At 45.5% G+C, this 25,639-nt stretch overlaps 1 protein-coding gene across 1 annotated transcript; it reads right to left on the reverse strand.

Moving 5' to 3' along the window:
* Positions 1–6,779: 6,779 nt before the first annotated feature.
* ST6GALNAC5 (ST6 N-acetylgalactosaminide alpha-2,6-sialyltransferase 5) lies at positions 6,780–24,153 on the reverse strand. The gene is made up of 3 exons (XM_036256904.1): positions 23,750–24,153; positions 17,398–17,505; positions 6,780–7,396 (listed from the first exon to the last, which is right to left on the reverse strand). Exons 1-3 carry the CDS (start codon positions 24,148–24,150, stop codon positions 7,165–7,167), a joined length of 741 nt encoding a protein of 246 aa, XP_036112797.1. The 5' UTR covers positions 24,151–24,153; the 3' UTR covers positions 6,780–7,164.
* Between the last annotated feature and the right edge of the window lie 1,486 nt (positions 24,154–25,639).

Consider the following 25,639-nt stretch of genomic DNA (forward strand, 5'->3'; position numbering starts at 1 on the left):
AAAGCCCTGGCCGGTTTGGCTCAGCGGTTAGAGCGTCGGCCTGCGGTCCAGAGAGACCCGGGTTCGGTTCCCGCTAAGGGCGTGTACCTCGGTTGTAATATATCCCCGGCCCTGGTTGGTCGTGCGGGTGGCAGCCACTCGATGTGTCCCTTTCACATCGATGTTTCTCTCTCTCTCTCTCTCTCCCTCCCACTCTGTCTGAACAAAAAATGGAAAAATGTTCTTGAGTGAGGATTAGAAAAAAAAAAGGAAAGGAAAGTAACCAGCAGAAAAGTGGATGAAGGTGAACAGCCATTTCACAGGTGAGGTGATACTAATGGAGAAGAAAAAAATGCTAAACTTCATAAGGAGTCAGTGAAGATCACAATGAGATAAAATTTCCATGCACCAGATGGGCACAATTTGCAGTCTGAAAATACCAAGCCAAGTGTTAGCAAAAATGTGGACAACTACTGTTAGGAATATAAAGTGTCCAGCGCTTTGGAAAACAATCTGGCAATATCACGCACCTGTGAACAGTCTGTCTCTATAGCCCAGGATTTTATTTCTTGGCATATACTCTGTATAAAAATTCTTGTACGTGTGCACTAAAAAAACTTTCCAATGATATTCATAAAAGCATTGTGTTTGTTAGTAACACGCTGAAAACCTTAATGCTCTCTAAAAGAAGAATGGATTAAAATAAAATATGACTTAGTCACACGATGACATTGTGCAATAGTGAAAATAAACGAGTGACATGCAAAAGAGATGAATAAATCCTGGGGAAAAAAACAAGTATTAGAAGACTAAACACAATGTTATAATAATCGTATCATGTTTATTAATCTGCAAAACCAAACAATAGATTATTTATTGATATATCTGTATATAATAAAACTATTTAGAAGCAAGAGAATGTTAAATAGAAAATCCAAGACAATAGGAGGAACACTCATGTAACTTCACGGCTAGTAGTAATAAGCTCATTACATTTGCTTCATAATTTACATATGTGTCACTTATTATTTGGTATGTATCAAATATCATATATACTATAAATATGATGTGATAGAATATGAGGAACACTCTAATGGAAATCACTACTCGTAGGGTTAAATTTCTGCCAGGAAGTTCATGGGGACTGAGGGCAGCTATGGAGATAGACCCTGTGGTTCTAACCCGACTTTCCCGCTTACCAGCTGCCTGACCTTGGGAAAGTTACTGAAGGGCCCTGTGCCTCAGTTTTCACATCTGTAAAAGGGGAGTGATCGAAGAACCTATATATTTACTGGGACAATTGTGAAGATTAAATGCATTTATATATATAAAGCACAGAATAGTGCCTGGAATGTGGCAAGCCATGTGTCCACACTCTTGTTCATCCCACTGGGGGGGCAGACACCCAAACTCTCTCAGTCCTAATACCCTTATTTGTATAACGAGATAATAAGATAATTGTGAAATGATATATACAAAGCAAATGACATTGTACAAAGTGCCCAGCAGATATTCAGTAGATAAGATATAATTGGAAGATTTTTATTCAATCGAATGGATTTCCTATATTTGGTTTTGAAATTAAATAACTAGTCACATGGTGAAGAACTAAAGATGCTAACCCTTGAGATGATTTATGTAGTGAGCAAAGACATTCTTTTAATGTGTAGTTAGACATGGCATATACTAGATTTTTTAGAACATCCCTGTTGGGATTCTGTTTTAAATCCTATTCTGGTGTCTTAAAATATTTGATGAAATGACATATGTGATTATAATAAAATTTTTGAACATGTGGGAAAATCTCTAATCCTATCCATCCAGAAATAAGCACTTTTCTCAGTTTAATGTTGTATCTTCTAGTGCTTTTTCCTACACTTGAAAATAATGAAATCGAGATATCGCAGGTAATTCTGTGGGAGAGCGGACAGTGAGAGACAGGGCTCCATGCTCAGGACAGCAGTGACTGCGGTCCCTTGAATGGCTTGATGCCATCCTGCCCTCACAGGTAACCTGCAGGTAACGCCAGCAGGTGCTGACCGGGTGGTAACTCAGGAGCCTGGGATGCTCCACCTCTTCCCCCGAGTTCTTCCTTCCCCGTCTCATTCAGGTAGAGATGAAACCATTTTGGATTGCTTCATAGAAACACAAGGGTTTTGCTTTTCTGGTTTTATTTTGTTTTTAAGATAAATGTATACTTAGCTTTTATAGACTCTCAGTAACCACCAGTTGGCCTTCCCGCAGCTTGTGGAAGCTGTCAAGTTCAAGGCCGTCTACAGCTCGTCCCATTGGAGCCACAGAATCAGAGCCCAGGCTGCCCCTCTGCCCCTGCCTGTGCCACAGCATCAGTATTACCTTCAATCTGTGCCACTCACGCGAGGACACGGACCGCCGAGCTTCCCTTCACCTGTGTGTTCAGTACAGTCAGCACGAGCAAACCCAACGAGCTCAGCAACATTATTCTACCCGAAGCTAGGTCAGCTCTGCTGATTAAAACATGATAAGTTCAAGGACTGACCTTATAAACACCATTTAAAATTTAATGACGTTATCACCTATTCTGTCTCCTGTACCTCTTAAGTGGAAGAATATATATCAATTACCAACCCAGTAGGTCAACATTTAAAGGTTATCATCAACAGACATTTATTTATTTACCTTGTTAATCCTCACCTGAGGATATTTTTTCCACTGATTTTTAGAAAGAGTAGAAGGAAGGGAGGGAGGAAGGGGAAAAGAGAGAGAAAATGACAGAGATAAACATCAGCGTGACAGAGACACGTCAATTGATTGCCTCCCACATTTGCCCTGACTGGGGCTGGGGATTGAACCTGCAACCCAGGTACGGGTCCTTGACCTGGAATAGAATCCGAGACCCTTTGGTGTGCGGGCCAGTGCTCTAACCACTGAGCACACTGGCCAGGGCTGAAAACAGACATTTATTGAGTGCCTGTTGCATGCAAGGCACTGTGCTGGGCATGGGGCTACATAGGAAAAAGAGAAACAGTGTCTGCTCTTAAAGACTTACAGTCTCAGACTAACAGGACACACACATAAAGGCAGAGAACCGCCCAAGGAGCACGTAACATTAGGGCTCTGCGCAGCCACCAACAGGGTGCAGCCGTTTGTTCGCATCTCTGTGGCGGCTCCACACCCGGAGCTGGGGACCAGTGAACTGCAATAGAGGGGTCACTCCTGTTCGTGTTTGAGGCATGTGGACATGACACCTCTCTCCATTCCAAATTATCTTCTGGCTTGTGTTAGAGCCTGGGTTCACATTCCCTCCAAGGCCTCAGCATCATAGTTCTCCTTGAGGTGGCCCTTCGACAGGGTGCCTGGGACTGTCCATGTCTTGGAACTCTCCCCTCTCCTCTCCTCCTGGGCCTGGGGAGACCAGGATGGTGTTTCTAAAGAGCCTTGACCTGTAGCCAGACGTAATCCTCTCACCTATAAGATCATGGCTCTGGCAGGACCCACCCCAAGTCTGTTCCCCGGATAGGTCTCTAATTTAACCTACAAGGAAGAACTTAATAGCCCCCGAAGACTGCTGGTTCAAGAGCACACTGTAGGCACAATAAGACAATCAGGAGAGAAGGATAGCAAGACAAAATGAGGTTCAAGAGAGACGGAGTGAGGATGGAAGAAGAAATTGGAGCAGGTATGAAATATGCAGGCAAATTAACATCACCTAAGAATGCAGAGAGAGGGTGGGGACACAGACCCTGCCCTCAGAGTAGGTCTGTCGGGCCATCTGAATCATCACCCCGTGGAATCTAGGGTACGTGTCTGAGACAAGGTCATGCCCACCTGAGGGCAAGTCTTTGGGTCTATTATAATAGGTACTTAAGTGTTTAAATAATACTGTTTTAGTCCTAACAGAATTTCAGCTTTTCCTTCCACTTTCATTTGGCATTCGGGTAGCTTCTAGATCAATATTTTTAATCTTTGAGGGGGGTTTTGGTTTCAAACTGAGGTTATATCCTTCCATTTAATTGTAATTCAAATAGATCAGTAATGAAGAGAATTTCAGAAAACAAAGGTAATCTATCTTGAGAAGCGTTTGGGGTTGAATACGTATTATCTAGTAGTAACCCAAGGACTTTGAGAGACCACACACTAACAACGTCTCTTTTAGGGACAGTGCTTTGTGTTTTGCTTTCATTTGTCTTTTTGAAGCAACAACGCTAACTCTGCAATCTTGGGAAGTCCATGAACAGCTCCAGTTTTCCGTCGAGCCCTGAGGGGCACATACCAGGGTCAGTGAAGCACCGGGATTCGTCACCAAACTCCCATCAGCACACCCATCAGCCGCAGAGCCAGTCACGCACCAAGTCCCCACGCAGCACACAGTATCACCTCCTAACGTTCTTTTCCTGCACGCTTTCTTGGGTGAATATTTACTACAGAATATTAAATGTAAGTTCCTCTTTTCATGGGCCATTTGAAGTGATTGATTTTGTTTGTGAGTTCCCGTATCTTTGCCCACCACGGCTATCTACTGTAATGGCCCTGCCAAGCGTTGTTGTGTTGAAATAACAGATGCCGTGGCTCGTCCAGCTGTGGCTTTGTACTGCTGTGCTCTTAACTGGAGGGGAAGCTGGTGGCTCAGCTGCGGAGAGAAGAGGGTGTGGACCATAGGGAGTATGACTTAGGCTCCCAACACAATCAGACCCTGAACTCACGGAGGTCTGTGAGCATGGTTTTGTAGTCACCGTTTCTATCAGAGTTGAAGTTTAATGGTGTTGAATGGTGTTGGGATGGATAGTTATGAAACAGCGGCAATCTAAGAATTAAATTGCGCACAACCAGGTCCATCAGCACGGTCGATCAGAATTGTAGGCGTTTTCTTTGAATGCTATAATAAAACCACTGCCCAGGCGATTGTTTCTTACATTTATTTATACCATGTTTTAAAAAATATAAACACACATACTCACATGTCCTAGCTACATGTATATTTGAAATATTTCCCAGTGAAGCCAGAAATTTCAGAATTTGGTTGCTTTTCATTCTTTTGGGTATTTGAGAGGGAGGAGTTACAAGAAAGAATGAAGCCGTCATAAGGCTTTTGATAAACATCCCTACAAGTTGAAGGTAACACAGACACTTGAGATATTAGATTAGGAATACATACTTGTTTGCATTTCCCAAGTATGCCTTTCTAATTTCCCATAAAAATATAAGTAGTTAAAGGAGCTACTTATATCTGAACAACATAATCCCTTCAAGTGATGGTAAGGGTGGCCTGTAAGTCAATTACCTAAAGTTTATACACTTTGCATACGTTCATAAAGTATTGTGTATTCAGAGTCCATGCTGCAGAAGAGACTGTACTAGAATAAAATTATCTTGACAGTTCTGAGAACATTTGTAGAACACACTCCAGGACGTTTTGAACAGACACTGCCATTGCCCTGGCTTTGAGCAGCTCGGGCTACACCACTTCGTCTCGCTATGCAAGTATCTAGCCAGCATCTGCGCCTCAACAGCACAGCCGTCCTCCAGATAATCAACAGTCCCAGAGGGTACGGGGACACGGACTCAGTACTAACTGAGGACGGGGAAGGCAACTGGGAATGTGAGACCACCTCTTTCATCACAAGCCAGGTCATGTTCTGTAAAACTGCCAGTCTTCATGCATGATACTTGCTGGTGCCTTCACATGGGGTATGAGAGAAACCGATGCCTCCGACGTCGTGGGTAAAGAAAACACTGTGATGTTTTTTAAAAGACGATTTTTGAACAATGTGGCTTGCTTACGTGAAAGTCTTTCATACCAACTGACCTTGGCTCTGAATAAAATAAGTCCTCTGCATTCCTCCCCACCAAGGAATGAATGGGAGTGGATGTAAGATTTGCAGCGAATCTAAATAGTTCACAGGATAAATGAGTGCTGTGGTAGGGAATAGCCTTGCATTCTCCTTTCTCACAGACTCACGGAAGGGCGGTCCCTTGCTCTGTAGCCAGGCAACACCGTGGAAGTTCTCTCTCTCTCTCTCTCTCTCTCTCTCTCAAAGAAAGGAGTAGATTTAGTTAATGGGGAGGACCAGGGAGAAAATATGTTTTTAACCACAAGAGGGAGATAGGTAGTAGGGATATAAAAGGCCCCCTAAAACAAGGCTCCTGCTAATGTGGGGGCCCCAACCATTTCAAGGTTCAAAGTCCTCCAAGGGCTCAACGAGGGGCTCAGAGAATTTGGGGTTTGCGGTGAAATGTAAGAGGCCACCTAGCACAGTGACATGGTTCTGCCGCAGAGGTAACTAGGGCTTCCGTGAAGGGACCTAATCAATCTCACTGAAGAAAGCTACCTTTACATGCCTCTTCTTGGTATCGTTTTGTGTTAGTGACAGTTTTTGGTTTTCAATTTTGTCATGTGGAGCGCTTCTGCATCTTGGAAAATGTTATCGCTATTCTCGAAGCCTAAGGGTTCAGAAAACGCAAGACAACATTTCCGAGTGCAATTCCACTGCACGGACAGTGAGCCCGTGAGCACAGCGCTCACAACCCGACGCCAGGCCTTTTCCACCATCGCTTGGGAGTCAAGGGTTCGAACAAATTACCCAAATAAAGATAAGGACAAGTTACCACGTAATAATCTATAAAAATACTGGCCTAGAGTACACTACAAAACTCTCAATAAATAAATCTCGGGCATTTGCTTTATGAAAGTCAGTGGAGCTGTGCTCTCAGAAACCGCGTGCATACGTCCAGGCTGTGTTTTACAAACCACACACGCACACACACACACACACACACACACACACACACACGGGCCAACAGATGGCAAAGGTTATAGGTCAGGTCAGGGTAGCACTTGATAGAAAAATGTCTTTTGACATGGCATTTCTATAAAGGAATACAACGAATAAACACTGTGGAGTTGCTCATGTTCCAGTTTTGAAGGCAATCTTAAAGAGATTGGAAACGTCATTAGCCCCGGGGCACCACTGAAGGAGTGTTCTCACCGGAACACACCAGCTCTGGCCTCTCCGGTCAGCCCGCCGCCTGCTGTGCAGTCCGTCCCGTCCGCGTCCAGCTCGAGGAGCGGAGCTGTTTCCTGCCAGTCTGCTCCTCCGTGTCCGTGTCCGTGTCCGTGTCCGTGTCCGTGTCCGGGGGCTCAGGAAGTCCAGCAGCCCGGCGTCGGATACAGCGGGTGCGTGGGGTCCGGTCCGGCACGCTCAGTCCTCAGAACACAGGTTTATTCTCAAGATGATTCATAGCAAGTGGTTCTGGTTTCCAGTCTGGTTGAAAGAAGTGGATATTGAATGTCCGTGCCCAGTTCTTAAAGACTCGTTTCTCTGTGATAAAGCGGTGATGACTACCCTTCCGCCCTCGCTCATGGGAGAGGTACATTGTACATTCATCTGGTCCAAAGGGTTCATAATAGTGATAAGGGACTGAAGGGTGATTGGGATCCCTGTAGGAGGAAAAGGAGATGAGTGATTAAAGCAATAAAGAAGAAGAAGAAGAAGAAGAAAACAGAACAAATTCCTTTGACTGATTGAGGTAAGATGTTATCTTTCATAAGCTGATAAACACAAATCATATTTTCAAGTTAAATGAATTTCAACAAATAGTTTTTTCTAATGTTGAAGCAATAAGCAAGTGGACAGGTTTGGAGGTTGTGAAATAAAAGTAGCAAGCATCATTATCAGATGGAGACAGCCAAAGGGTACTGTATGTAGGACGTTCAAGTGTTCGGGACTCAAAAATTATCTATTGTAAAGACCCAACTGGAGAGTCCTACTCCTGCACCCATACAGTCTGCTTCTACAAGCATCTCTAGAGATAACAGTAAAATAAAAACAGATCATTTCCCTTCCCCATTCTAACTCCCAAATTGTCCAGAGACTTCTAGTTGTACCAAGAGTATGCTGACTCCTAGTCAGAGCCTTCTCCTAACCCACCCAGCCTGTCCCCTGTGCCCCAGTCATGCTGGCCAGTAGCGTGTGCCCTACTGGGAAATATCAGCAGCTGTCCTGTCCAGTTATTACAGATATTCCTTATTTACTTACCCTAGAAATTGGGGTCCCCTTAACATTTTAATAGAAGGTGTTTTCTATACATAAAACACATGCTATGAAAAAATTAAGTTGGAACTACCACTATAAAAAAGAATAAATGAAAAGAAATAGAATCTTCTGAGACAAATCTCCCCAAATTATTGTGGCATAATTTGAGGCACCATGACAAATTCATGCTGCCATGGTATATCTGGGGTTAAGCTTTTATTCCAGTACAGATTGGGCTTTGAATCTGATTCATCTAAGTTTTGGACATATTCTTGGCCTCGGTCTGACTGAAGAAACAATTAGGTTTCTAAAAGTAATCATGAGATTGATCTGGCACCTAGGAATAAAGGGAAATTGCAAACCAGCTGAAGGACGCTGTGGGATCAATTTCCTCATTCAGGATGACCATCTCTTTGAATGAAACCTTAACTGGCTCGATATTGATCACCTAAAGGGAAAATTAAATTTACATATTTGGTAAATTTAATTCTTGATTTCAAAGGTGTCCAAATAAATGGGGGTCGTGTGCATCCATTAAAACTTTGTCCAAATGGCAGAAATGTGCTTTGGGGACGGAGGGCAGACCAGAGCAGCTCCAGCAAAACCCCCGGTTGTGAGCTGTGACCTGCCCTCCTCTCAGACAACCCTTCACAGTTCAAGGTCAAACCTGACTTTCTAAAGGCTGCTGTGGCTTTTTCCTCCTTCACCTGGTCCCAGTGAAAACAACAAAAATATCAGCAGAATGTCCACAGTGGGGCCAGGGGAGCTGAAGGGGCGACGGTGTGCGGGCGGGGGTGGGATGGTCATCACCGAGCCAGTTACCCAGGAGGCTGCAGCCTGTCATCAGCATGCCAAGGGCTGGTGCGGGCACTAATCCTGCAGAGCGACGTGAAGAAGGTGTTTTCCTTTTTGAAAGAAGCAGGTGGGCAGAGGCAGAGAACCAACACTTATTGCACGCGGGGAGCTTTAAAGAAATACTGTTGTCTGTTCCACCTCCACAGATTCAGGTTTAAATGACTTGGAGAGGGTCCCAGGCATGGGTATTTTAAAACGTGCCTTAGATTTTAGTATCAAAATAAATAATGGCAGTACTGGGTTATAAAACCCATAAAATAAAATAAATATCCACGAGTCCATGATGATCTCAATAAACAACTGAATAATTAAATCAACGAGGGAGCTGAAAAGGCATTTCCTTAGAGAAGAATTCCAGTTAACAAACCTAGAAAGAATAAGGGGAAGGAAATCCTCATTATAGGGGCACAGTGACTGTGCAGGCAAGACGCCCCCATGGCTGGAACATTAGTGGGGATGTGGATAGGAGACAGAGGTTATTTGCATACAGTATCTTCCCACAAGATGCTTCTTAATGACAGAGAGAAAAACAGCAACTTTACCATGAGTAAACCCAGCAGACACCACCTCAACCCAGTGATAAAGGTTAACGCGGCCAGTAATAAGACATTTTGACATCGTGTACTGCTTGATACGAGAGGCTGAGGCGGGCTTATTGCTTCTGTGATATCCTTCCCAGTCATGCACAGCCTCAGTCTAATCACAGACATACAAAGTGAGGGGCATCTCGCAGTAGTGACCAGAATTCTTCAAAAGCACGAAAGCCGTGAGAGAGAAGGAAAGGCTGAGGGACTGTCATGACTGAGGGGACGGAGGGCTGGGCCCTGGAGCAGGTACAGGACATTGGTAAGAAACCTGCTGGAACCTGAACGAAGTCTGTAATTTAGCTAGGAGCATTGTACTGGTGTTACTTTCTTTCTTTTTCATCCTCACCCGAGGACACTGTTTTTATTTTTTGTTCAGATAGAGTGGGAGGGAGAGAGAGAGAAACATCGATGTGAAAGGGACACATCAAGTGGCTGCCACCCGCACAACCAACCAGGGCTGAGGACAAACTGCAACTAAGGTACGTGCCCTTCGCGGGAAGCGAACACGGGTCTCTCTGGACCACAGGCTGACACTCCAACCGCTGAGCCAAACCGGCCAGGGCTGGTGTTACTTTCTTAGTTTTGCTAATTGGACCATAATTCTGCAAAATATTAACATTAGGCGAAGCTGGGTGAAGGGTATACCAGGACTCTCTGTATTATTTTTGAAACTTTTTCTGTAAGTCTAAAACTATATTAAAACAAAAAATTAAAAAGATATAATAATGCTAAGAAGCTCCTTAGGGGATTCGAATATGCAGCCAGGTGTGAGATGGCTGATTTAATTAAATACCCGCTAAGCCTTGGTGCTTAACTTACATTATCGCATTTACTTCCCCACAGTCTAAGGTAAGTATACCTGCTACATTCCACAGGAGAGCATCTGGCAGCCAGGCAGAACCCCATGCCTGGCTTTGCGCACATAGCTTCATTCACGGGCCATCCAAGATGCTGGGCTTGATTCTTTCAACCCCAAAACTAGTGCTTAGCACTCTCTATAGACTAACTTAGCTAATCCTCTACAAACCCCACTGAGAAAGGCACTGTCATCTCTGCTAGTTTAGAGATGAGAAAACTCATGCAGAGAGTTTGGAGAAGTTTCAGGGCCCCATTTTGGATCAAAGCTGTCCTCTTAAGAGTGAGGCTTTGTGTCTCAAAAAAGCTATCCCGCCAGGTGGGCTTCGGCACTTACAGCACCCCAGGTTCCTGTTAGGGTTGGCAACACATGGTTGGGAACAACTTAGTCCTTGCTGCGTTTTTCCAAGCACTTAGCTATCGAGGTGCCCTGTGCTTGGTGCCGCTGGTCAGGGTGCAAGGCGCAGGCCTCATGCTCATTGACAGTCCTACCCGCTAATGGTAATGGCAGCAGGAGTTTGTCATGTCCAATGAAACATTTTTTTTCCTCCTTATTGATTTTAGAGAGAGAGGAAGGGAGAGGGAGAGAGAGAGACAGAAACATCGATGAGAGAGAACATCGATTAGCCACTTCCTGCATGCCCCCCACTGGAGATCGGGCCCACAACCTGGACATGTGCCCAGACTGGGAATTGAACTGGTGACCTCTTGGTGCATGGGTCAACACTCAACTATTGAGCCACACCAGCCGGGTGTCATGTCCAGTTTTTGAATCTTCTAAAGCTAAGCTGTACCATTGGAGAGAAACCTCATAACATTAACAAGCAAGGCAGGATAATTCCACTGCGGGTATGGTCTAGGTTAACCCTGCCCTCTGGGTTTGTGTCTGGATTATCTATAAGGAAAGAATGGTGCTTTGCTTCTCTCTAAACACATTTCTGTTCCCGGCGTGGTGCTTGGCATATAGCGGGTAGTCGGGAAACGTTTGAAGAAGGGAGTGGAATCAATAGCTGTCAAGTGTCTGCGTTGTTCTGAAATTGGCTTGCGTGGTGGGGGCGCTTTGGGAACATGGTCGCACTCAGAAGTAAATGTTCCTGCCACAGGCCTTCCTAAACACCTGCCTCGGGCCAGTGAGACCCACTGGGCCGCCTTTATTCTCTGCCTGATTTATTGTCTTTGGAGCCTCTTTTGGAAGTTGAATTGCTGAACTCCCTGGAAGCTGGTGGAATAATAATTGTGTACTTGGGGCACACTGAGTCCCTAGAGACTCATGGGGCAAAGAGCCAAAGTGAGTCACCTGAACCCACCCCGCACAACCCGCGCACCTCAAGTGGTGCCACAACACCTCATAAGAGATCAGTGGTACCCACAGGGGAGAGAAGGAAGGCATTGAAAACACCCGGCGACTGGTAAGACTTGGTCGAATTATGGCAAAGAAAGAAGAAACAATAAGCATCTAGGAAGAAAGACAACAGTGTTTTCAAGGACTACGTCACGAAGTGGGAAGCACGCGGGCGCATTACTGTTCCGCACGCGTCCCCGGTAAGCACCCGCTTCCACGCGGCGCGGAGGCGGTGGGGGGACTCTGCGTGGTGCTGGCAGCCTTGCGCATGTTCGTGAGCTAATCATTCCCGCAGAGTCAAAACTCTGATGCCCACGATACCTTTGCGATGTCCTTCGCCTAACGGATGAGGTATTAATTTAGTTCCATGACAGTGATCACTCCGAGTCATTACTCCTCTAATCAGTGCTGGAGAAATAATGGGAGCTGCGAGTTGTAAACTTGGTAATGGGTTAAGTTTGACCAGAGATAAGATTATTAGATGGAATTTAAACTCGGGGCCCATTATTATGGCCAATAATTTACAATGGAAATGAGATTAAAAAATACTCACTGTAGCTTAGTTTGTAAAGTAATGATAACAGACCTTCCCCCTGTGATTTATAGTCCACCTAGCGAGCATGGATGTGGCCTCCTGTGTGGATAAGGCATGATTTAAGGGCACACTGTCCATACAATAATAAATTTTGACGCTGTCTAGGATGCAGCATGGGATTAATTTTCTCCGGCTTTCTGAACAGGCATGAGCCTGGAGTCTGGGGGTGAAGGCAGGATGGAGATGAATGGCTGAGGCCGGAGCCCCTCTTGGAGGACCCGATGCTGGCCTGGTGGGGAATGAAACAGGTGACCGCCAGTGACTTCTGAGGACGCTTGAAATCTGAATTTGCCACTTGAGATTCCACTTTTTATTCACCTGACACTTTTTGGTCTTGAGATAAGTTTAGAATCAGTCTCTTAAACATCGCCGAAGAAAGGGAGGTTTTAACATCTATTTGTTGAGCCAATCCATGCTAAATACACAGCATGTGCAGGACACAATGACAACTGCTGAAGATACAAGTGTGGACACGACCCTCCTCTTAAGGAGCCTACAGGCAAACAAAGGAGATGGAAAATCAACCCAGGAGATGGGGCGGGGAGGAGGCAGAGGAGTGAGGGCACAGGTGGGGTCTGCCGAAGCCAGGAGGTTGGAGACAGGAGGAGGGCCCGCTGCATCTGAAATGGTGGCGGGAGGAGTTGGGAGCTTTGGCTGTCGAGTCCTGTAGACCTGGGTTGAAACCTCAGCTCTGCACTCTCTGCTTTACCAGCTTTGCCAGCTGCTTCTGGTCTTTGAGCTTCCTATAGAAGATGATGATGGTGATGGCGTTAACCTCATGGGATTATCGCAGAGGTTCAGTGAAATGGCACACGTATTCGTACTAAGTGTAAGGCCAGCATGTGGTGTGTGCAAAAAAAATATCAACTATCAGCCATTAATAATTCTTTGTTGTCATTGTTAGTCCTCACCCAAGGATATTTTTCCATTCATTTTTAGATAGAGTGGGAGGAGGGAGGGTTAAAGAAAGAGAGAGGCACATTGATTGGTTGCCTCCTGCACGACCCTGACTGGGGCTGGGTATTGAGTCTTCAACCCAGGTACATGCCCTTGACTGGGAACTGAACCCACAACCCTGCGGTCCTAGGGCCGGTGCTCCAACCGCTGAGCCAAACCAGCCAGGGCACTGTTAATATTCTTAGTGAAGAACCGGTAGTAATCATCAGATGAAGACGGAAGGACGGACATTCCAAGCTAAGGGCGAAGGGGCCGTAATCAGCAGGCGAGCTCCTCTGTAAGTTCTCAGTGTGGCCAAGACAAGTCTGTGTAAGCGGAGATGATGAAACTAAGGTGGACACAGACGCCAGGTCCTGAAGGGCTTGTGCGCCAAGCGAGGGGGTGTGAACTCTGTTCCAGCAGCCTTGGCTGAGGGGTTTAAGGGACAGAGTCAGATTTGTGACATTCAGGTGACGGAAGGCAAAGACCCTGTGTCATTCATCTTTGGTTTACGTCCCCAGTGCCTAATAAAAGCTCGCTGAATGAATGAAAGTCTGTCCCTGTGATTAATTTAGTAAATGACTTCTTTTGGGGGTACTAATTGTGTCTTAAGTTCCAAAAAGTTAATTTACCAAAAAATGAACAGCTGGCCCTTTTTTTTTTTTGCTGAAATCTGGCCCCATGTGGCTAACTCTTCATTCCCGTGAGAAGCTGGGCACTTGAAGGAGGCAACAGAATGGGCAGGTGTGTGGAGAACAGCCTGTGATACCCTGCGGGCAGCTGAGGCCACATGAGGCCACTTCTCGACAGTGAAGAGAAATGGGACCCAGCTCACACAGAGGCCATGCCTGCCTTCCCTTCCCAGCCACCGGGCCTCCTCCCCACTGAGCACCATTCATTCGTACTCCCGGACATCTCCTTACATGGTGCTAATGAGGACCCACACTGGCAGGTTAGTGAGTCCCTTCACCTGGTACACTTATGCATGCTTGACACACACCAAGCCCTCCTCACCTACATTAGCTCATGTAACTATCATACGAACCCTTGAGGTAAGTACTACTGTCATCACCATCTTATAGACATAGAACCTCACGCTTCTGAGACAGTCATTAAGTAACTTGCCCAAGGTCACTAAGGCTCTGTGAGGTCAGATAACTTTCTCAAGGTCAACAGCTTCTGAGAGGCAGAAGTGGTTTTCACCCGCGTCAGCACCCTTTTACTACAACACTGAAGAGAGTGCAGGACAGGCCACTCATTCACTTATATTTACAGAGCGTCAGCTATAAGCCAGGATGGTAACGCTCTACCGTCCTCGCTCTAGGGCTCCAACAGTGAGGCGAACACACAAACTCTCTGCCCACGGGCAGCTCGCATCCTGTGGACTCCACCAGCTTGAGCCCTGCCAAAGGCTCTGTTCTCGCAAAACTTCCCTTATTCCTTTGGCCCTGTTGATATCTTGTCTCCTTCAGTCCTAGAGCTCATGTGACCTGTACCCTGCATGACACATGACCCCTTACAGTCCTCAGCTTCTTTCAAAATAAAGACCAAGGGGGAGTGCTGGGCAGCCAGGCTGCCCGACTGGCTGGTCTGGGCATCAGGGCCGTGAGGTAGGGCTGCCAGTCCAGGGCGGAGAGCTCCCTCTCACCATCTGCCTGCAGTCAGAGTGTGCCCCCACGACCTGAGGACCCCCAGCCTCGCTTGCTTAGCGAAGACATGGCCCCCCCGCACTTGGACGCTGGGCATCCCTGCCAACTCCTCTGATGCTGGAGAACAGCTGGGAGAAGCAGGCAAAAAAAAAAAGTTGGGTGGAAATGGTCAGACTAGTAGAGAGATTGACGTACATACTGCCTTTTCATTCTTTGGCTACAAATACCATCTGCAAGAGCCATTTGACTCTAAGAGGTTTTGTCATGTTCAAAATTTTTTGGGGTGGGGAAGGCTTATCATGAGCTTCTGGGACAAAAGAGCTGTGTCCTCATCGTTGAACCTCCCCAGGGTCTTGGGACCTTACAGGGAAAATCTCAAGTACTCGGGATAACAGTAGTAATAATAATAGTTTCATATGTCTTATGATAAAATACTAATTAGTAATAGTCTTTCCTGAGGACTAATTGTCTATGGGACACTGTAGCAGATGCTCCACCTTCATGAGCTCAATGTAACCCTCACCACGACCTGCTTGTTCTTATTATTTTCTTATCACTACTTTCCAGATGAGGAAGGTAAGGCTCAAGGTCTCCCAATTAGGAATTACCCCCATGGTGGTTCAACCTAGATGTTGCAGGATAAAGATGAAAGAACTTGAGCATCAGTCTGTGCTGCTCCTGGTCCTTCCCTTCTCACCGTTTGTAAGGAGGCATTACGACTGAGCAGGACGCTCTCTCTAGCCTAACCCTCTCCTCCAGACGACACCCGGCACAATTCTCCACTTTCTCTGACAGGACGCTGGGCACAGAGGTCCTTTGAAGAGTTCTTGCTGAAAGCATCTTATGAGAACCTTTGGGATGGTGGCTGAGGAACAGAAGCCCAGAGCAGGTGGCAGCACACGGTGCATGGACAGTAGCTCAACTTCCTTGCTCGTGTCATTCCATAAACTATTCCCATCTATGTACAGGAAGTCCTCATGAACTTACTCTGAGTAAAAGAAATGACTGGTTAACTTGCCTTTCATTTGTTTTCCATAGTAAATGGAATATTTCCTGCAACACTGTAAGTCACTAACATTTCAATTTATTCATGCACTTTCTCTCTGACCTCCTAATGGCAATACTGCATCATTGTATCTGCCATATAACCATCAACTTTGACAGCTCCTTGCATGTCCCAATGGGATGCTCCCACTGTCTTTGTTAGCTTGTTGGTTTGAGGAGACAGTTTGCTTTCTTACACCATCCTACCTACTTTTTGCACATAGACTATTAAATAGGGAAGCAAGGCCAGTGAATTAAGCGATGAGGAACTGGATGAGAATCCAAGCTAACTCTTGCCATGTACCAGACCCTGTTCCAAGCACTTGCACCTGCAAGTTTAGTACCCCTGCAACCCTATGAGGCAGAGTCTGTTATTATCATCGCCTCCACTTCTAATGATGAGACTGCTGAGACAATGAAAGACTGAGCAACATGCTCAAGGTCACACTAGGTTATAAGTGGCCAGGCCAGGATTGGAACCTGTGCAGTCTGGCTCTAGACCCTACACCCTCCCTTACTATGTTATGTCACCCCTGGGGCCGAGTGAGCCCCGGAATGTGACAAAGGCCTGCTCTGTCCACGCCTTTCCTTCTCTTCTGGGACCTGACTCTTACATATAAACTACTACTGCTGCTGCTGAGTTTTCTGGTTCAAAAGGGTGGGAGAAAAGTGGCCAAGTGGTAACAGCATGATTAAATACCCCTTTCCCATCCTTGCTTCAGTCCTGCTGATTGTGGATTTTACATAAAGGCCCATGGCCTTTGAGAAGTTGTTAGGTCTAATACACGTGAAACAGGCATACATTTTACTGATCAACTTTAAAACAGCCCCCATCCCAGGTTTGAAGATCAGCACTGAGGCTATGTGCTGGCCATCAGGCATTCCTAAAGTCAAGGGCACTTCCTGAGTTTACGGGCATCACAACTTTAAATTACACATGTGTTTTCCATCGAGCTTCCGCAAATCGGTACCTTTGTTAGGATACCAAACTCTGCCTGGGCACATGCCAGGTGGTAACTTACAGTAGCAACAGAGATGTGAGTATGTTCTCTTTAAAGTGTTACATCAAAATGATTATTCCTGTGCTTTGGCCTTAGAAGCACAAACCGAGGCTACGTGGTAGTGAGGGAAAGAGGCTCAAAAAAATATTTTAATTTTAGAAAATAGGCATTACCGTCAAAGAAATTGCCCTCTTTAATTCTTAAAACTTACCACATTCCTTTCAAATGAGAATAAAACTGATATTTCTTAATGCTTGTTCATCATGAGTACTATGACAATTATTGCATTACTTTTGGTTGATAAAATATTCAGAGGACAAACAAAGCCCACATGATGGATTAATTCTCCATCAGTACAAACAAAAACTTTCAGTATTTTCGATCACATAATTAAAGGCTGTTGTTTCGAGCACCAGAACCCGGGACATGTTAATTAATTGCTTCAAGAAGACAGACATGTTCTGTGGTTGACATTTGGAATCAGACATTTATAAACCCCGCACAACACTGAAGACGAACTACACTTGCAGAATAAGTCCTACCTGCAGAAGTCTGGGGGCACCATGCCGTAAACATTGATCCTGTCACAGAGCTCCAGCGCAATCGTCATTGTGAACCAGCCCGTGCTGAGCCAGGTGTTGGAGATCTTCCTGGAAGGGACAACCATGAAGTCTGCGAGCTGGTCAGATAATCATTATACCCACTACCATCTTAAGTCTTTTCTGAAGCAGGGCTGACGATCAACCCACACACTCTCTCCATTTGGTAAATAGCTGGAACTCTTACCAGAGAGAGAGATCTACCAACACCCCGTGTTCCACGGTACAATCACAGATGATGTTGGTGGCCACCACGGCAGACCTGTGGTGCTGAAGGCTGCTCAAGGGACTTCTTCATCACCAAAGATGATGACCAATGTCTCAAGGTTCTAGTGCATATCACCATAACTCAATTTCTGGTAAGATGATAACCCCTTGTGCCAACCCTGTATTAACTAGAGTACTTGACTAACTAGAAGTATTCCTTGTTCCCCAAGCAGGGTGGACAAGAAAGAGCTTATGACATATGATTAAACACAGACGTGTCCATCAACTGATGGAGCTATCAAATGATCTGGTTGAAGCTTGCCTTCAACTAGACTAACACATCTCGATCGAATGTCCTTCCTTAGGCGTCCAGGAAGTCCTCACTTAACGTCGCTAGGTTCCTGGAAACTGCCACTTTAAGCAAAATGACGTATAACAAAACCAATGTACCATAGGTTAATTGATATAAACACGAGTTAAGTCCCTATGGCATACTTCTGGCAACAAAAACGTCAGCAAACATCTGAATAAAGACCCAATGCACTTGTAGTATTAAACATTAAAATAAATGTGAGCTATACATACATTTAAGAAAGATTAATAAAAAAGTAAGATGATTATTTTCCAACTCATTTACTCCAGTTCAGGGTGGTGGTTGGCTCCGGGCACAAGGCAGGACGCACCCTGGCAAGGACGCCTTCCATCGCAGGGCACACTCCCACCACCCACTCATCCAGACGGGGACGGTGCCCTCGCATGCACAGCTTGGGGACGTGGGAGGAACCGAGCTCACAGACATGGGGAGAACAGCAGACTCCACACACAGTGGCCCTGGCCGGGAATGAATCTTCTTCCCTCATTCACATGACGACAAAGCATGTTGATCAAAACGACTTTATCTGAGGGCCTGCAGTACACGCTTTTGAGAAGGGGCTAATGACCAGAGGAAAAGAACCAGAGGAATGCTTACGTTGAAGTGAGCATTTGCTTTATTTTACCTCAGCACATTCAGCACCCTCTGGAAATTTTTATTAGAAGACCAAAAGTTGACAAAATTTAAGGAACAAATCTGTGCATTGCAACATTTATTCACTTGTCCACTCAGACATTGGTACTGAACTCCAACCACGTGCCAAGCCTAAGGATCACAGTGGAGACACATCAAGGTCTAATTTGACCCTGTTCGAGTGGCTACCATGCTGTGGAGAGCAGTTCAGTTCTTTAGGGTGGCACTTGCATTTTTTTTTTGGTGCTTATGGCATGCCTCATTAGCCAGTTTCAAACACCCATCCCCAGGTCAGACTGCCTGCCTTGGCCCGGCCATAGCACCGCTTGTGCTGTGAACAGGATTGCAGGAAGCCTTTTCTGTTTGCACTGTGTGGCACCCTCTTTCCGGTGGGAGGATTTTGTTAAGCAGTTTGCGTTATTTCCATTTCCCATAAGAACAAAAAAGGGCATTCTAAAAAGCCCTTTCTTTTGTCAAATACCTGACAGGAACGGGTGATTTAGTCATTCCTGAGTTAATGGCTCCAATTTTCTAAGTGCTTAATCCCTTTACTCAGGTTTGTTCTCCATGCCATTGTATCCTGACCCAGTAATAGCCCAGGAAGTCCATTTAAAAGCTCCTAAAGATGAGAATACCGTGGGTTTGTATTTTACCAGTTTCTATCACTAACCCACTGAACGACCCGAGGCATCACTGCTGGTCTGTGAGCCTTGATTTCTACCTGTAAAACAGGCATGGGGAACTCCATCTTCCTGGCTCTTTCAAGGACTCATGAGAAAACACCATAAAAAGTATCGAACTGGTGTGTTGAGACATGGAGAGCCCTTCTTCCTCTCTGGATTGCTAGGCTGGAGCAAATGAAGGAGATAAATCTGCCATTCCTTCCAGTGCCTTTCAGCACCCACGAAGAAACGGATATCCTTCCAACACTCTGCCACTCGCTCTGTTTGGGAGCCACCATCTGTAGCCAGAGCAGTACTTGCAAACTTCTGGAGCCTCGAGCCTACGTGTGTATTAACACTCCCCCTTTCTTCGCACCCGGGATGTATTCATAAGACCTTTGGGAACGAAGGAGGTGGGATGGCGCAGAAATGACTGAATGGGAAGGGGGAAGGGAGGGAGGTGACTTGCCTCAAATTCCAGCCTGTCCACACCTGTGTAGCTGTAACAAGGGGGTGGCCGGTTGTTCTGGGCTCAAACAGGGAGAGAGAATAACTGGGAGGATGTGGAGCCCAGATCTGAGAATCACACCGGAGTCCCTATACTTTCAGAGCTGCCCAAATACCACGAGGGCCTTTCGCAGAGGCGGAAACACCCCCATAATGGTTTCCTTTTGTGCGATGCAGTAGCGGTCACAAGCCACAGCCCAGAATGCAGGAGGATGTGCTCTACAGAAAAAGGTTTTGTGGGCACAAATACAAAGTGAAGGACTAAAGAAACAAAAGTGAAGAGTTCTTTAAAGAGCCACTTAAAATTCCCCAGACTTTCCAAATAATAGCCTTTTGGGATCCCATGCTATGGAAATGCAACTGCTTTGTGCTGTCTTTCTGAAAAGATTTGAACTCTTTTTCCAACAAAGGAATAGCTACTGTTTTTACACTTAATCAGCTGTAATGAAGGAATATGAAGAGCTGTCATGTGCTTATTAGGGAAAATTATCAGATATTCTTTTATATGATGAAGTAACACACTGAGCTGATAATTCTATAGTGCACACTAAATTACAATTAAAGGCCTTTCTGCTCCACCAGAATCTCATTTATAATCTCTATGGAAATATTCTTCCTGCAGTTATTTCATTTATGCTTCCTTTATCTAATTACTATAATATTGGTTCTGAATCATATTTTCCTAATGTACCCTTATTCAATTATAAAGTTATTTTCAAGTACAGTTACTTTCTAATGTTAAAGAATACCACTTGGCCAGCTCCATCATTTGTCATCCTTTTTAATTGCAGATTGTTCCTGAGTCATTTTTTCCCCCTCCACTTTTAAGTAGGGTGAAACTTCTATAAATCAAAATCTATTGAATTATTTTGTTTCTTCAACATATTAGCCTGAAATGAATGTCCTGATCATGAGATGTATAAAATTAGATATTCCACACTTTGTGTATGTTTGATACGTGCCATGTTTTGGTTGGGTTAAAAAAAAAAGCATATATAGAGGAAATACTGTTGGACCCGGAATGGTTTGTGTTTTAATCTACAGATGCAGTTCTGTTCTGAAAGGCTGTTTCAGACCTGGGTCTTTCAGCCTGGAGTAGGTTGCAGGTTATTCTCAACACCTGAGAATATTGAATCAATACAATATTATCTTAAGATTGTTTCCTAAAGGTAAGAGGCACAGAGATTCTAGAAGTCGCAGTGTACTTTGGCCTCCTACAAATCCTTAAGTGTGGTTCCCCTGAGCAGGGACCATGTGGACTGGACCCTCACAGATGGATGTCTGCATAGGAGCAGCCCTGCAGCCAAGCCACACAGATTCGGTCCCCTCCTTCCAGCTGGGATCCCCAGGGAGCCAGACCCAATGAGCAGAAGGTTTCCACCAGTCAGAATTTAATAAACTTAGTGAGTGAGATATGTCTTGATGAGAGATTGTTTCCTAAAGATCCAAGTGAATAAAAGGAGGAATGACAAAGTCTCCAAATTTCCAACTTAAAATAATTTCTGAAGAAGATTCAGAGCGGTGGGTAATTATCCCAAATAGTGAGCACAGCAGCAGGGCTTCAAGAATATGTAATGAGCAAACAATCATTAAGCTAAAAAGAGAGAAGTGTTTTGTATTGAAAAGAGTGTTTCTACTTATTTGAGTTTTCCAACAAGTCAAAAATGAAACTGTAAATAATGCCCCTCATTCCTCTTCTCTTATCAAATGCTCTCTTGGTTAAATAACTCAATCAAATGAGTGACAGTCTCTCTTATTTGTGGTTTTTTTAAAGGGCAATAAGTGGCTGGATTTCGTGGCAGCTCGAGATGATGACCGGGACCCCGTGTGATCCACGGGTTGGACTGACCAGGGAAGGAGGCCACAGGCCAGCAGCCAGCTCCCCTTCTCCTCCTTCCACCAGGTGCCACGCCCCCTTCTAAAGAAAGCTCTTCCAAGCAAACAATTGGGGAACATGCCCTGGCCAGTTTGGCTCAGCGGTTAGAGCATCGGCCTGCGGTCCACAGAGACCCGGGTTCAGTTCCCGCTAAGGGCACGTACCTCGGTTGCAGTTTGTCCCTGGCCCTGGTTAGGCCCTGTGGGAGGCAGCCACTCGATGTGTCCCTTTCACATCGATGTTTCTCTCTCTCTCTTCCTCTCTCTCTTTCCCACTCTATCTGAACAAAAAATGGGAAAATGTCCTCAGGTGAGGATGAAAAAAAAAAAGAATTGGGGAACATTAGGTTTTGGTATTTCTTTAAGACTGTGTTCTCCAACAAGACTGTGTTCACCAATAATGAGCTGCCTAAACTAGCCAAATAGTGGGTTTATTTCTATCCTTTATTTTATTTATCATACCTCTTTAGTTTTAAGATATGAAATTGACTCAGCAAGTGTTGTAAGGGAGGGGGTAAATTACATCATTAAATGCATATTGATTATAAAAGTACACGTTTGGAATTAAAGACACAAGGGGATTTTCTTATTAGACCAGTCCTGTGAGGCCTGGTCCCTATTTCCTTTGCACATTCGAGGTCACTGAAAGCTTAGGTAACATGTCCAGACCACACAACTAGTGAGGGATGGGGTCAGAATTCCAGGCTAGAGCCATGTATTTGGAACACAGTGCACTGCTCCTTTTGACACCTAGCTGTATATATATGTTTTAACCTAGATTTGGCGAGCTCACGATCCTGCTGCTCAGCCTCTTCTGAAGCCACGTCCCCTCCCCTGTCCCCTTCTGCCTGAAGCCTTAGGGGACTTTTCTCCCAGGCCCTGCAGGTCTCCCACCTCCGGTCCCTGTTCCCATAAGGAGGTTTCTCTCTCCCCTTCCCAGGTTCTTCTTTTCCTGGATAAATACTTATTGGCCTAGGCCTCAGCTTAAATGCACTTTTTGAGAAAGACTTTCCCTCATCTCCTAGACCAGTGCTTTTCAAACTATGTCAACCATAGTGGGAAATACATGTTACATCATGATAGAGCATATGCCCATACATGTGCATGTATGTATGGTTTTCATTTCATTTTTTGAAGTTTGCGTTCAGTGGTTTTTAGTGTATTCACGAGTTTGTGCAATCTTCACCACTAATCCTAGAACATCCTTGTACATATGTATACTCATATGTATAAAACCAAAATAAATAGTATTTAATGAAGCACTACTTTGCCTAACTTACTATGGGTGATGAATGCTGATTGTGTCTGTTCTATGTCATTCTATTCCATTTTTTCCATTTCATAAAAAAATAAAAAAAGATCTTACATGACCCACTACGTCGACTTCATGTCCCATTACTGAGTTATAACTAACAGATTGGAAACCTGTCCCTAGACCACGACCTCCCTGTCCTGCAGGTCACAGCACCGTTTACTTCCGGTCCCTTGGCGTTCAGCACACTGGCCACTGCTCCTGCAAGTCTGCCTGCCCTGGCAGCTGCACACCCCAGGAAGGCGGGTCTAGATTTGTCTCCTCTTTGTCTGTATCTGGTGTCTGGTGCAGCGAAGTAATAGGTACTCAATAAATATCGGTTGACTGAATAAATGTTTGCCTTCGAAAAGTGAAAATCAACTCACATATACTTCTTTGTGGTTAGTGTTCCCACAAGTCAAAGGAAACGCAATAACGCTGTTATCTTGCATTTGTTACCAGTGTAAGCCAGCAGCTGTGTGGCTTCTTCCTCCAAAACAGGGATTTGGCCTTGAATTATCCATGTGATTGTCTAATTTCTTCATTTCGCTTTGCCTTATAAATCCAGCTTGAGCAGCCCAGCTACCAGGAGGAACCTACAGATGAGCTCTGTCATGGCAAGAGCATTGGGGCCACAATTGCTCTCAGCGGCCAATCAGCCAGCGACCACATCTCCTCCCTCCCCTCCTCTCCTCTCCCTTCCCCTCCCCTCCCCTCCCCCGCGGGACCCTCCCCCGCGCTCTGCACCTGTCTTTGCCGGTCTCCCGCTTGAAGAGCTCGTCGAACTGCAGCATCTTGTGGCGGGTGATCATGAAGGCCTTCAGCCGGGGCAGCACCTGGCTCAGCAGCTGCAGGTTGTTGTACACCTGGCCCTTGCCGTCGCGCCGCATGTAGCTGCTGGGGCCCCAGAAGATGAACACGGTGCCCTGGCTCACGTTGAGCAGGTCGTGGCGGTTGCTGAGGATCCTCTGGATGCTGGAATGTGCGATGACCCTCAGGCTAGTGCGATTGCCCACGTCGTGCCCGTAGCCGCGCGTGGGGGCATCATTCATGCGGATGACGCACTCGGTCTGGTCGATCTGGGGGCCTTGCCGGCTGCGCAGCAGGTGTCCCGAGCTTGTCACCAGGGCACAGTCCCTGCAGTGCATTTTCAGGGGCTGAAAGGCAGGGGAGGGGGGAAGCACACCATCAACCTCAACCCTCCATTAGCACCCCTAGGGCACTTGCCTGCCTCAGAAGGCTGCCCATCTTCCACCTCCTCCCTCTTACGCCAGAATATATTCCTTCTGCTATTAACTCATTAACATTCTCTTCTAAACTGGTGACAGGGAGCACTGGACAAGAGGGAAAGAGAGCCAGCACTGACCTGTCAAACCCTGGGCTCCAGACTTTGCTGATGTCAAATAAGGAAATCATCCCATCAACCCAGCAAGGTTGCTGCTCCAACCATTTTACAGGCAAGGGCACTCAGACTCAGAGATGTTAAGAAATTTGCCCAAGGATGCAGAACTAGCAAGTAATGAAGTCACACGTTCAAGCGCAGGTCTTTCTGAATCCAAAATTGCCCCCAAATTGAAGAAAAGACTCCCCACCCTTTGCTATGACACTAGCTCCAATGCTCTTAACTCACTGTATTTAAAATTAAGCATTTATCTGTATTCTTTGATGCTGTACAAATATGTTTATCCCAAATAAACACTAAGAATCACATGGGAAAAGATATGCAAATTGTAACCCATCAGATGCTATAATTTTGGGATGACTCTTAAGCAGTTTGTCCCATTTTAAGGGGAGAGGGAGAGAGAGATAGAGATAGATAGATAGATAGAGAGAGAGAGAGAGAGAGAGAGAGAAATTGAGTTGGTCCATCTTTAAAAATGTAAAGAAAGCCTGGAGCTCAGAGCCACAGACCTCGTCTAGGAACATGTGTGTGCCCTGTGGACGCCTACAAGTGACAAATGCGATGACCTTGCTCACTTCAACACCCTGAACCAGTGATTTGCTTTCTGAACACCTGCATGCTAACAAGTCAAACATTCCCCTGTTCATGTTTAATGAGAAACATCTCTTAGTTGCTGTTCGAAGATAATATAATTAGGGCCTGAGGCTGAGGCCAGCAAGCACACAACCAGGTGACAATCAAGAGGGTTCTGAAGGAAAGTTGCATCATTGGATCTTCCCCAGAGCCTCTGTCCTTCCTCCCTGTTAACTTTGAACAGGACACACTGGCTCCCTATACAGTCTCAGGAAATAGGATCCTTTTAGTGCTGCATGTCTTACATTTGCCCTGGGAGTTTCCTCTCCGTCTTCAAAACCAGACGGTACCCACGGACAGCCACCTCTCTGCACAGTGGCCAAGAGGGGCTCCCAGGATGGGCCCCGCCTTGTCTTCACCACCTATTAGCCATGAGACCTTGGCTAGCCACTAATCTCAAGTCTCAGTTTTATTCATTTTTAACTGAGGATAATTAATGCCCCCATGTTAACCTTGATAAAATTAAAACATAGCATTAGATTGAGCCACTTGAAACTGCCACTATTTGAGCTGCAAAAATAGCAATTGCAGGGAATTGAACCTGATCCTTCCCATAAGACCTGGCACAGTGATCATTCAATAAGTGATAGCTGTTCCTGGGA

This window comes from Molossus molossus, unplaced genomic scaffold (genome assembly GCF_014108415.1).
Source record: "Molossus molossus isolate mMolMol1 unplaced genomic scaffold, mMolMol1.p scaffold_m16_p_12, whole genome shotgun sequence".
NCBI classification, from domain to species: Eukaryota; Metazoa; Chordata; class Mammalia; order Chiroptera; family Molossidae; genus Molossus; species Molossus molossus.